The sequence below is a fragment of the Dromiciops gliroides genome, chromosome 4, assembly GCF_019393635.1.
Source record: "Dromiciops gliroides isolate mDroGli1 chromosome 4, mDroGli1.pri, whole genome shotgun sequence".
Taxonomy (NCBI): Eukaryota; Metazoa; Chordata; class Mammalia; order Microbiotheria; family Microbiotheriidae; genus Dromiciops; species Dromiciops gliroides.
In genome coordinates this window covers 53409589-53423434 of record NC_057864.1, presented here as the reverse complement: position 1 = coordinate 53423434, position 13846 = coordinate 53409589, and the positions used below count along the sequence as shown (strand labels likewise).

Below are 13846 nucleotides of genomic sequence, written 5' to 3'. Positions count from 1 at the left end.
ATCACTTCTAACATCCTTTACAATTCACTCTTTCCAAGTTTGTTCCAACTTTTCCCCTCCCCCGAGTCCTGCTAGTATCTTCCCACTGAGATCACATTCCATTTTCACTGTATACATCTTGTAAGTACAGTTTTGTTTTTATGTGTAAAGTCTCCTCCTTTAGACTGTAAGCCAATTGAAGGCAGGTACTATGTTTTTGTCTTACTTTGTACCCCAGTGATTAGCACAGTTCCTGGTATACAGTAAGCACATCATAAATGCTTATTGACTGCCTTTTTTGTAGCTGGAAAAACTGGGATGCAAAGAGCTTATGAGACTTTCTGTAAGAGAATCTAGTGGCATAATCTAGTTCTAAAAGCACAGGACCGGAAAACATGTGTCTTCTCATCCCCATTCAATGAGGCACTTTGCTTACACCCTCTGTGCCTCCTGCCTCCTTCACACCTCCCACACTCCTAGTAAGTAGAACCTCTATTTTCTTAAAAAGTAGAATATGAGAAAACAGAACAACAAATGTCAGGGAAGTTACGTTCTTCAGAAAGTCAGCGGGTTCCACATCAGGCTCCAAAGGGCAGCTAGGTGGCACACTAGAGTACCAGGCCTCGGGTCAGGAAGACCTGAGTTCAAATATGGCCTCAGACACTTACTAGCTGTGTTACTAACAAGTCACGTAACCCTATTTGCCTCCACTTACTGATCTGTAAAATGAACTGAAGAAGGCAATGGCAAAAATTGTCAGTATCTTTTGCCAAGAAAACCTCAAATGGGGTCATGAAGAGTGAGATGTGACTAAGAAGTGAAAAACAAACAATGGGCTCCAATCAAAGATATAATAATATTAGAACACTGTGATAGTAGAGAGGTGGGGGAATAAGAACACTAAAAACATTTAAGGGATTTCTACTAGGGCAGGACTTATAGTATAAGCAAATCCATTATATGCTTCCTAACAGGCATTTTGTAACTGCGTTTTACTTTAATATTATTTAAGAGCTAGAGAATAAATCCATCCCAGAGTACTACCTGCAGGTTACAGTCAATCTACAGAGGCATCTCTGAAGGACACATTTCTCCTAGAGCCTATATCGCCTCTAGGTCATTTCCTCATCCTCATGGCCCCAAAATGCTTCCCTCACTTGGTATTTTTATCTCTCCCAAGGGTAAACTCCCCTCACCAAAAGCACCTTAAAAAATAAATATCCGGAAGCTCACTCCCCACCCCTCCCTGATTTTGCTTCCTTTGTTTAACAATTCATTTCTCTTTCCCAGCATGGAAACAGGCCCTCGCCACTACTGCCACTACTGCCACCACTACCACCACCACCACCACCAAGGGCTCTGTGGCAGGGCCAGCAGTCTAGGGCTACAAAAAATTCACTCCAATGCATGGCCACTGGCCAAGCAAGGTTGGGAAAGCCAACCCCGTAAAGAATGAGGACCTCATTAAGGTGTGGGTGGACAGTATAAGGAAGAGGAAAGGCCCACCTGGCACAACTAATAGGCCCCAGTGCTTTGTGATAGTCAGCCAAACCAGGAGGGAAACAGTGGGCTGCCTCAATTCTCAAGGTAAAGGGAACCCTATATTCTGGGCTGGCCTCCAAGATCAAAGGGCGAGGCAGGCAATTTCCAAGGATTTAGTTATTGGCTGAAAAAAAGGGGATACACCCTGCCCTCCATGATTATTATCATTATTATTACTACTACTATTATTATTACTTCACTCTATTTGTGAGGCAGGGCAGGTGTTCAGACTGTTTGCCCTTGGTTTGGCCTCTAATAGAAAGTCTGCTTGCTCTATGGGCCTTCCCTGCCCCACCCAGCAGGATTAATTGATAAAACCAGGAAAGCAGTAGAACAACACAGGATGTTTTGCCCCATCACGGTTGGGGGAGGGGGTTGTGATCACCAAGGGGAAAAAACGGTTTAGTTATTAAACTCTTACAGTAGATCTGGGGAGAACTGAATCTAGCTTCTTCATTTCACAAACGAGGAAACCTCTTAAGAGAGATGGATTCGTTTAAGGTCACTTGGGCTAGGATTAGAACCCAGATCTTATAATTCCTAAATTCATTCAGCCAACAGAGTTATTTCCTGAATATTTTTTAACTTTCTTTTTAAGCCAGATGACTCATGGGTAGACAAGATTAGCTCCATGGACCTATGAAAGCTGTCACCTACTAGAATGTGAAGATTCCCAGCCCAAAGGAATTATTTAGGAACTGAGGGTAATTGACTTGCCTAACATCACATATGTGGCTCCTCAATTCAACAAACCTGAGTATTTTATGTTCAAGTTATGAGTTGGGTAGGCATTAGCAAGCATGGTTATAAAAGCTATATCACAGAACAAGGCTGAAATGTTGTCTCAAGAAAAGGTCCTTAAAACTTATCCCAGGAGGGGCAGCTAGATGGCGCAGTGGTTAAAGCGCTGGGCCTGGATTCAGGAGTACCTGAGTTCAAATCTGGCCTCAGACACTTGACACATACTAGCTGTGTGACCCTGGGCAAGTCACTTAATCCCCATTGCCCTGCAAAACAAAACAAAACAAAACAAAACAAAAAACTTATCCCAGGGGCAGGTAAGTGGCACAGTGGATAGAGCACCTGCCAAGAGTCAGAAAGATCCAAGTTCAAATCTGGTCTTAGACATTTGACACTTACTAGCTGGGTGACCCTGGGTAAGCCACAATCCCAATTGCCTCACAAAGAAAAAAAAAAAACAAAACCCCAAAACACAACTCATTCCAGCCTCCATTCTTCCAGTCTGTAGCACCATTAAACATCCCTATGCAGGTTTGTGTTAATAAATATTTAATGAGTGGCTCTCCAAAGGGGGTGGGATGGGGCATGTGTACATGATGCCTTTTTAGTTTGATCTGTATAATTAGCATTTTCTCCGTCATTTTCTTAAATCTAGACATTTCTAACATTGGCTGAATTTCTGAGGTGTGAATACTCACATTGAAAATTTAACAACTAGCAGCTAGGTAGAGCAGTGAGTGGGCAAAGCCTGGAGTCAGGAAGTCCTGAGTTCAAATTTGACCTCAGATACTTCCTAGCTGTGTGACCTTGGGCAAGTCACTTAACCCTCATTGCCTCAGTTTCCTCCTCTGCAAAATGAGCTGGAAAAGGAAACGGCACACCACTCCAGTATCTTTGCCAAGAAAATCCCCTAAATGGTGTCACAAAATGTCAAACACAACTGAAGAAAATGACTAAATAACAATGACCAAGACAATGACTTAGTCAGTTCACCTGTCTGCCTCGGTTTTCTCACCTGTAAAATGGGGATGATAATGTCATGTATTCCACAGGTCTGTTATGAGAATCAAATGAGATCTTTGTAAATCACTTAGCAGAGTGCCTCACATAGAGTAAGCACATTAATAAATGCTTATGGGGCAGCTAGATGGCGCAGTGGTTAAAGCACCGGCCCTGGATTCAGGAGTACCTGAGTTCAAATCCGGCCTCAGACACTTGACACTTACTAGCTGTGTGACCCTGGGCAAGTCACTTAACCCCCATTGCCCCACAAAAAAACAAAAAAAAACAAAAAACAAAAACAAAAAAATAAATGCTTATGCTTTTCCCTTTTCTTTGAGCCAGTATGAGCTGACTCTAGGACACCCCTGCCTGTTAGCAGGATAAGAAAGGACTTAGAACTAATTGACTGTTGACCACCCCCACTCTCACCCCCAAAGCACTAATTTTACACGTGAGAAAAATGATGGCCAGGGATGCTATGTAATCTCGCCTAACTTGACCCATGTAGAATAGAGCAGAGCCAGGATTCAGACCTGAGACTCCTCTTCTAAATCCAGGACTTTCCCATTAAATCATCCCACCCTTCACAGCCCAGACTGAACTGAAGATAACTTGGACTATGCTGAGACAAGTCAAATGGGAAATATTCAAGAGGACTTCCTACTGTGTCTGACAGTACACCTTGAAATCCTGGGAGCCGCCAATAGAGAAACAAAGCAGTGTGGGATTGGGCTTGCTCTGCACACATGGGAGGACAAAATAATAATTAAAAAAAAAAAAACCTAGTTAAAATACTAGCCCTCCCCACCTCTTACCTTTTTCTTGGACTTAAAGACATTACACCTGAAGATGTTGCTGGAACCATCTCTGGCAATGTAGCTAAAGATCTTTAAGTCCTGAGAATCGTGGGAGACATAGAATATCCTACAAGGGAAATAAATAAGCAGAGAGAAGTTAATTAAGAAGAAGATTACAGTCAAATCTCTAATTCAGAAACCTTTAGCAACACAGTGAAGATAGAGCGCCAGATGAGGCCACACCATAAGAAAAGGCCCGACTCCCAAAATAGGGAAGGAAGATTATACTGAATCAGGTCTCTTCCCAACAGGTTCCACAAGGATTGGAGCATAAGGGAGTTGGAGGGACAAAATGGAAATAGTAACTGACCCTCAGCTAGTAGTTAACTTTTTTCCTGATGATTTGTGGGTGAGGAGACAGACTAATTTATTTGTAGGTGAATGGATTAGAGAGAAGTCAGGTTACCTTGTCAAAGAAAGGAAGTAGAAATCAGTCATAAAGTATTAGAACTGATGCAGACTTAAGAGATAATTTAGTTTAATTCCTTCCCCCCCCCCCCCCCCGCAGTGAGGCAATAGGGGTTAAGAGACTTGCCCAGGGTCACACAGCTAGTAAGTGTCAAGTGTTTGAGGCCAGATTTGAACTCAGGTCCTACTGAATCCAGGACTCTATCCATTCCACCACCTAGCTGCCCCTCTAATCCCCCCTCCCCCCCCAATTCCCTTTTTAAGAAAAGAAACAGAAACATCCAAGTGGTAGAGTACTGGATACAGTACTGTAAGTAAGTGGTAGAGTACAGAGCACTGGGCCTGGAGTCAAGAAGACCTGAGTTCAAATTTGAACCTCAGATACTTGCTAGCTATGTGACCTTGAGCAAGTCACTTAACCTCTGCTTGCCTCAGTTTCCTCAGATGTAAAGTGGGTATATTAATAACACCCATCTTTCAGGGTTGTTCTGAGGATCAAATAAGATATTTGTAAAGTGATTACTACAGGGTCTGCCATATTTGTTGTTCAGTTATGTCTGATTTTTCATGACCTCATCTGGGATTTTCTTGGCAAAGATACTGGAGTGGTTTGCCATGTCCTTCTCTAGCTCATTTTACAGATGAGGACACTGAGGCAAAAAGGGGATAAGTGACTTGCCCAGGGTCATAAGTAGTAAATGTCTGAGGGTGGGTTTCCACTCAGGAAGATGATTCTTCCTGACTCTAGGCCCTGCATGTGATCCATTGCACCACCTAGTAGGCACTCAATGTTTAAAAACAAATAAACAACAAAACCCACCTGCTCCTACCCATCCCCAAATCCTGAGGTCCAGGAGAAGGGGAGGGAAGGGACTTACCCAAAGTTACAAAGCCAATTAATAGCAGAATGAAAGTTTGGCCAAACAGAAAGCATACTCATTAAGAAACAGGCTACAGGGGCAGCTAGGTGGTGCAGTGGATAGAGCACCAGCCTTGGATTCAGGAGGATCTGAGTTCAAATCCTGAATCAGATACTTGACATTTACTAGATGTGTGACCCTGGGCAAATCACTTAACCCTCATTGCCCCACAAGAAAGAAAGAAAGAAAGAAAGAAAGAAAGAAAGAAAGAAAGAAAGAAAGAAAGAAAGAAAGAAAGAAAGAAAGAAAGAAAGAAAGAAAGAAAGAAAGAAAGAAGGAAGGAAGGAAGGAAGGAAGAAAGAAAAGAAAAGAAAAGAAAAGAAAAGAAAAGAAAAGAAAAGAAAAGAAAAGAAAAGAAAAGAAAAGAAAAGAAAAGAAAAGAAAAGAAAAGAAAAGAAAAGAAAAGAAAGAGTGAGTCAAAAAAAAAAAGAAAAGAAAAGAAACAGGTTACAACCCAAGCACAAGTTTGGTGTCACAAACTAAGTCAATTTCCCCCTCCTTTGCTAACTTTGGGAAGAGGGGAGCAGGGTAAAGGGGGACAGATATACTCCTGTCTGGGCCACCTAGTCCTCAGTTACCTACTTAAGTAACTAACCAGCTGCTTGCAACCAGGGAGCCAGAAAAGCAGCTATCCATGGCAGGTCAATCATGGTGAAAGAAAGAAGCGTGCCCCCTTATCCCCTCAGGCTAAGGTACAGCCTGAGAACCACAGAGTCCCTTGGGACCACAACTCAGCTGCCCCTTCCCACTCCCTCAGTGAGCTTCCCTGGTGGTCCTGCGTCCTTGGGTGGGCTAGGCTGCTTTACTGCAAAGAGAAAAAAGGGGCATCTCCAGCTCCTTCAGTTCGATGTGGCTTTTAAAGAGAGGTCTAAGAGGCTGTTTATATAACAGGGAAAGTCAGAATGCCCTCAGGCTACCCAGCCTTGCTCATTTTTTCCCCCTTGAGTAGAGGGAGGGCTTGAATAGCCATGGAGTTGTCCTCAGAAAGTTCAGGCCATAAATTGCTTCTGTGACAAAGCCATCTGTCTGTGTGCATTTCTCTAAGGCATCGTTCCTCAATAATAAAGCAGGACATAACTTATTTTTAGAATGATAAAATAGCCCCCTTGCGTTTACATAACCTGACAGGAGAGAGCCAAATCACCGTCAGAGAAAGACAAGTTAGGAAACCCAGGAGCAGCTCCAAGATGGTGGGTGATGATGGGTAGAGGAACATCCTGCCAAAATGGGGAAGGGGAATGGCCTCGACCACCAAGGCCAATGATCCTCTAGTGCTTGTGCTCTGTAGTTTGCCTCCGCTAGCTTTAGGTGCCACAGATCATAGTAGAGGAAGGGAACAAGCATTTATTTATTAAGCCCCTACTATGTGCTACTAAGTGAGCCCCCAAAACAAATGAAGAGGAAAACTTTGTTTTTGTTGGGTTTTTTGTTTTTTGGTTTTTTTAGTGAGGCAGTTGGGGTTAAGTGACTTGCCCAGGGTCACACAGCTAGTAAGTGTTAAGTGTCTGAGGCCGGATTTGAACTCAGGTACTCCTGACTCCAGGGCTGGTGCTCTATCCACTGCACCACCTAGCTGCCCCTGAAGAGGAAAACTTTGGAGCTCTGACTTATGAGTTGGGCGTGTTTACAAAGTCACTACATCTCTGCAGCCCCTGGTTTGTTTGTTTGGTTTTTTTTTGTGAGGCAATTGGGGTTAAGTGACTTGCCCAGGGTCACACAGCTAGTAAGTGTTAAGTGTCTGATGCCAGATTTGAACTCAGGTCCTCCTGACTCCAGGGCCGGTGCTCTATCCACCGTGCCACCTAGCTGCCCCAGGCCCTGTCCTTCTAATGTTAACAAGAAGGCCTTCCTAATTTATGACTCTAGACTTTGGGATTAAAGACATGTTGAGTGGCCAGCATTATTACTTTTGTTGTTGTTGTTGAATTGTTTAAGTCCTGTCTGACTCTCTATGACCCCATTTGGGACATTCTCAGCAAAGATACTGGAGTGATTTGCCATTGCCTTCTTTAGCTCATTTTACAGATGAGGAAATTGAGGCAAAAGGGAATAAGTGACTTGCCCAGGGTCACATAGCTAGGAAGTGTCTGAGGATGGAGTTGAACTCAGGAATGATGAGTTGTCCTGATTCCAAAACCAGTGCTCTATTCACTGAACCACCTAGCTGATCCATGCTATTACTAGTCACCCACAATGTGTTAAATGCCTGTGTATGGGCTATATATTTCATTCATGAGAAGGCAGATTTAGTTTTTCAGGTGCTTCCCGCATAGAACTTGGAGATTTTTTATTTATCATTTTTTATGCCCCAAAGACAGAGATCTAGATTTAAAACCAATAAGAGAGTTATGAGCGTGAGCTGGCATACCTCTGAGACATTCTGAAAGCACATGCCTAGTGGTTGAGGTGAAGCCAAGGTTAATCTTTACCTTGATGGGCAAAGGGTATTTTCAGCTAATCTGATGACAATCTTTGTTTGGGTACAGCCATTCGCTTTGATTCAGAGATCTCTGGAGATTGCTCAACTATGGCTGAGTTTCAGAAATATAATGTATCAGTATTAAAAGCAAACAACCTCTAGCTAAAGAAAAAAAACCCTAACTTAGAAAAAATTTCCTAAGAAAGTTTTGCCAGTGACCCGTGTTGTCATCAAACTGCCCTCTGCACTTCAGGAATTCTGGGAATCAAACCCAAGAGCTATCATGCCTCAGGCCATGTAAAGAGGGTAGGATATAGTGAGGGATATCTATTCTTCATGATTCTCACATCTCATGTCACAATGAATATGCTTCTGTTAACAATGAGTTTCCAAAAATGGGGGCCATGACTTGACACCAGAGGGTCAATTAATCAGAAGATGCAAAGGTGGGTCACATCCATGGATGTCCTGGTAAATGGTTAATGACTGGTTCTCTAAAGGGGAGGACAAAAATACCTCTGCAGGACACACTTTTAAATTTAATCGACATCATTAACATTTTCTCCATCACCTTCTTTGGTCTAGACAATCAACAAAACAATGAATCAAGTCCTGATTTGTAGCCTTGACCAATTTGTGAGGGAGAAATGCACCTGCTTAAAATTTAACAAGCAGCGACAACTGGCACATCCTATCCTCCTAGTGATGGCCAACAACAGAGCATGTTCCTATCATCCCCAGATACTTCACCCCCTCCTTTTATTTGTGTAGTTCCCATTCCTCCCTCCTCCATCTCTTTGTTCCTTTCCTGGAACTCTCCATATCAGAACCTCACATACCTGCTGCAACCTTGCTAACTGGGTGACTCCTTTCCTTTGGTACTGAAGGTGGAAAGCCAGAGGTGCTAGTAGCACAAACCCCTATCTCTTTATAAAACCCTGATTTTTTTTTTCCTGTTTCATTGCTGACCCAGAGGGAGGTTGTTCTAGCCTCTCCTAGCCTGTGAGGGTTTTGTATTGCCCATTGCCCATTGGCCACTGCCTTAGAATTACAGCCCACGACTCATGTCAGGGCTGATTTTTCTGGTCCCTAGCACCAGGGCTAGGGCCTTGGTCATGCAGGAGACAGCTTCCAGGCCCAATGAGGGAGGTGTGGGGATGAGGTTTGGGCCACTTCTCTGATAGAGAAGACAGGACACCAGTCCTCTCTCTCACTGTTTAAGAGGCATGACCAAGTTGGGAGCACAAAGGGCAAGCAATAATCACTGCAGAACTATGATTAAACTCCCTTTTTCTTCTCACCATGACTGCTGCACCTCAGGCCTGGTATCTTGTCTCTGCCCCACCTGTGTTCTGTGCTCCCACTCCTCCTTACACCTCAAGCCTTCCCGTGTGTGTGTGTGTGTGTGTGTGTGTGTGTGTGTGTGTGTGTGTATGTGTGTGTGTGTGTGTGTGTGTATGTGTGTGTGTGTGTGTGTGTGTGTGTGTGTGTGTGTGTGTGTGTGTGTGTGTGAGAGAGAGAGAGAGAGAGAGAGAGAGAGAGAGAGAGAGAGAGAGAGAGAGAGAGAGAGGGAGAGAGAACGAACACGAATGCTAAAACAAAGGCCTCCTGCTTTGGGCATCAATAGCCAGGCTGCCCAAGTGCCCAAGTACCCAAAGCAGCCCCAATGGACAAGGACAGATGCTCATTCAGCCTTTGTTCGACCTCTTTGAATCAACAAAACCACAAATATTCATTAAGCACCTAAGGCAGTTTCCCCCCCTTTTTAGATAGTTCTAATTGTTAGAAAAGTTATTCTGAATATTGACCTGGAACCTGCCTCTCACTTTGCCCTTTGGGCTTACACACGGTAAGACTGATGTTCCCACATGACAACCCTTCAAATATTTGGAGGCAGGAATCTATTCCCTTCTAAGTATTTTCTTTTCAGGCTACATAGCTCCATATTTTCTCCAGCTACGTTTCATATAATATGGTTTGCAATCCTATCACTAACCCAGTTGCCCTGATCTAGAGTTAGTCTAGCTTTATAAAATGTCCTTCTTAAAGGTGGTGCCCAGACCAGAACCACATGCCCCAGAAGAGCCGTGACCGGTACTGTGACACCATTACCTTCTGCAATCAACACTCTTCTGTAACTAGCTCATATTGAGCTAGCCTTCAGTGCAAACCCCTGGGTCTTTTCATAGTAACTGCTGTTCATTTGTGACTCCCTCTAGGCTTTTACAATCAAATCCAAGTATAGGACTTTATATTTATCTCTATTAAACTTATCTTGTTTGAGACAGTTAAATAAATGCCAAGCTCTACTTTGCCACTTAGCAGATAGCTGGCACAATGCATAGAGGGCTGGGCCTGGAGTTGGGAAGATTTAGATTCTTATCCAACCTCAGATACTTACTAGCTATGTGACCCTGGGCAAGTCACTTTACCATCTCTGCCTCAGTTTCCTCAACTGTAAAATGAGGATAAGAATAGCACTTAGCTCCTAGGGTTGTTATGAGGGTCAAATGAGAAAATATTTGTAAAAGCACTCAGCACAGTGCCTTGCACATAGGAGGCACTTAATAAATCCTTCCTTCTCTCCCTCCTTCCTTCCTCCATTCCTTCTCTCCTTTCTTTCTTTCTCTTTCTCTTCCTTCCTTCCCTCCTTCCTTCTTCCTTCCCTCTCTTTCTTTCTCTTTCTCTTTCTTTCTTTCTTTCCTTCCTACCTTCCTTATTTCATTCCTTCCTTCCCACCTCTCTCCCTACCAGAGTTCTACTCTACTACATAATCATGGATTGGCAATGATACTGCTTTTCTGAAGACTACGTCTGTCAAATTGTGGCAGGTCTTATGAAAGTGGAACAGATCTAGCAATGAACTTTATGTCTGCCATGTGAGGTCTGGCTAATCACCTGGCACCTTTTTACCAGGCGATTTTTACTATTCTTTGTGTTTTTGGAGGTTGGAGTAGGGTTGTAGTGACAGCAATTCACAAAGACCTCACTGGAGGGTTACAACCTGTGAAGAGAGGGGGTAGGATATTGTTTGTTTGGGCCGATAATTCTACCTTCTCATGATTTGGGGTGGGGGAGGGGGACCTTGATTCTATCATCCAGCACGTTAACTATCCCTACAAGTTTTACATCAATCATGAATTGGATAAACATATAATCTATGTCTCCATCCAAGTTCCTGATGTGTGTCTTCATCTAAGTCATTTAATCAAAAAATCGAATGGAAGGAAAACAAGTGTAGAGTCTGGGCATCCCACTGGACACTCTTCTTCAAGCCAACATTGATTCATTAATTACCACTTGTCAAAATTATTTTAAGTTGGAAAAAAAAATTTTCATCTGCGATGGCATGGTCTTACCTGAAGGCAGAGTAGCCTCTTAAGCCAAAAGCCCATTTGAATCTTTTCATTTTATCAAAGCAGAGAAAGAGTCACTCTTTCTCCCTAAAGTCTAGGCAGTATAGAAGCCAAGCGGGGTTTACAGAGATCCAGGGAAGTGTCTATAGCCCCATCACCTACACTATTCTTTAGCTGGGTTCTATTTGTGACTGGTTGGGGATGAGACCTTTTTCTATATTTCCTCTACCACATCTAGACTAGGATAAGAGAAGAATTTGGCTCCCATGAGAAAAGAGACGGATTGCTTTCTTAAAGTGGCTCACTGAAGAGGGATTTCATCACTCTTCCAGCAGTATCTCTTATTTAATTCTGTTCTGACTGACTCTTAAGAGTGTGTGGCCCAGGGGCAGCTAGGTGGTATGGTGGATAAAGCACTGGCCCTGGATTCAGAAGGACCTGAGTTCAAATCCAGCCTCAGGCACTTGACACTTACTAGTTGTGTGACCCTGGGCAAGTCACTTGACCCTCATTGCCCTGCAAAAAATTAAAAAAAAAAAAAGAGTGTGTGGCCCAGGCAGACTGAATTTAGATGCTTCCATTTTTGGAAAGAGCTACTAATTAATGCTCTTAGGATAGGAGGCAACTAAAGTAATTCAACAAACTTATCAAGCACCTTCTGTAGCTCAGGTAGGACTGAACACTATGCTAGGTTCTGGGAACACAGCAGAGTTCCTGACTTCAAGGAGCTTACATTTTCCTGGGAGGCTATCACATGTAGGTACATGTATCTGGGTAGATTACTAAGTACAAGATCATTTGAAGAGGAAAATATTACAACAAGGGGAATGAAAAGGAAAGGTTATGAGGGGAAGGTGATATCTAAACTGAACCTTGAAGAAAATAGGAGATTGGGGGTGGGGTACTTAAAAGTTAGCAGGGCATACATTACAGGCAAGAAGGAGACAGGCTACAAGCAATTTTAGCTGGAAAGCAGAGTGTATAAATAGGAGTAATTTGAAATAAACCTGGGAGTACAGGTGGGAACCACTGTGGAGGGCTTGATATGCTAGCTTGAAGAATTTGTAACTTATCTTAGAGGCAAGTCACTCATGATTTTTGAGTATGGGAATGACACGATCAGACTCTTGCCTTAGAATATTAATTTGCCCCCTGTAAAGTGGATGGATTGTAGAGGAGAGAGAATGGATTCTAGATGACTGGTTGGAAAGGTACTACAAGACTTCTGCAGGGCCTGCCCTGTAATAAAGCCTTGCTGAATTGAATAGTTGAAGCCAGAGGTGATATAGGCCTGAACTAGGGTGGTGTTTAGGGTGATGAGCTCTGTTTTGTTCACACAGATGTCCCATTGGAGATGTCAAAGGTATATCCAATAGGCTTCTGATAAAAGAGAACTGAAATTTAGAAGTGGGATCGATAATAATAGCTAGCACTTATATAGAGCTTACCATGTGCCAAGAACTATGCTAAAAACTTTCCAAATATCTCATTTGATCCTCACAACAACCCTGAGAGGTAGGTGTCATTATGCTAATTTTAGAGGTGAGATGAAGTGACTTGCTGGGGGTCACACAGCTGGGAAGTATCTGAGGCTGAATCTGAATTCAGGTCTTCCTGACTCTCGGCCCAGCTCTCCACCCACTGGGTCACCCAAGATTAGGGCATATGCTAGATTTAGAAGCCATCTTCGTAGAGGTGATAATTAAGATGATGGGAACTTTAAGATCATCTAGAGAGAGTTCAGAAAGAGAAGAGGGCCCAGGGCAAGGCTTTGGGATATATGCATGATTAGGAGGTAGAAGATGAATGATGTAATCCAGTAGGGATTCAGAAGAAGCAAATCTAAAAGAAATCATGGTTAAGAAAGGCAAAGGAGGAGAAAGTATCTACAAGATACAGGGTGGTTCACACTATCCTAAGCTTCAGAGGGGTCAGGAAAATGAGGAACATGAAAGCAAGGAGTTGAGAACTATGTAGGAGTTGAAGAAATAGAAGCAAGTGAATATAGATGATCCCTCCTCCCCAAATTTGGTCTCAAAAGTGAGAAGTGGGGGCAGCTAGATGGCACAGTGGTTAAAGCACTGGCCCTGGATTCAGGAGTACCTGAGTACCTCAGACACTTGACACTTACTAGCTGTGTGACCCTGGGCAAGTCACTTAACCCCATTGCCCCGCCTCCCCCCAAAAGTGAGAAGTGATAAAGGCATATAAACATGAGCTATTGTTATTTGACCTAATACTGCTCCCACCTCTTTCTCTCTTCACCCTCCCCAGTTCCTGAGTGGTGTGGTAGACATAAAGGATGATAGCTTGAGGGGATGTCATGGCCAAGGAAGGACTTTCTTTTTCAGCAAAGGGGAGGTGGCTTAACAAGGATCTGAAGCAGGTTGAGGAAGGAGATGGATAATGAATCATCCTTCCTTTTCCTTGATCTCTCCCTATTAGGATGGTTAAGATATAAGAAGGCATCTTCCCAAAACAAAAGAAAAAAAAGAACTGATCATATTTATCTGAGGTGTCTTTGCTGTAGGGTATCTTTATTTGGGGGGAAATTAGCTTTTTTATACTCAATAAAGGAAACAGGGTAAGTCCTGAGTAAGAGGAGGAAGACAATTGACAATA

At 43.1% G+C, this 13846-nt stretch overlaps 1 protein-coding gene across 6 annotated transcripts in view; it reads right to left on the bottom strand.

Annotated features, from left to right (window-relative positions):
* LOC122753444 (nitric oxide synthase 1 adaptor protein) overlaps positions 1-13846 on the bottom strand; it is a 407315-nt gene that overhangs the window by 75021 nt on the left and 318448 nt on the right. For all 6 annotated transcript variants that reach the window (XM_044000834.1, XM_044000836.1, XM_044000835.1 and 3 more), the window contains one exon: positions 4080-4188. In XM_044000834.1, coding sequence (XP_043856769.1) covers positions 4080-4188 — 109 coding nt within the window. The remainder of the gene's footprint in view (positions 1-4079; positions 4189-13846) is intronic.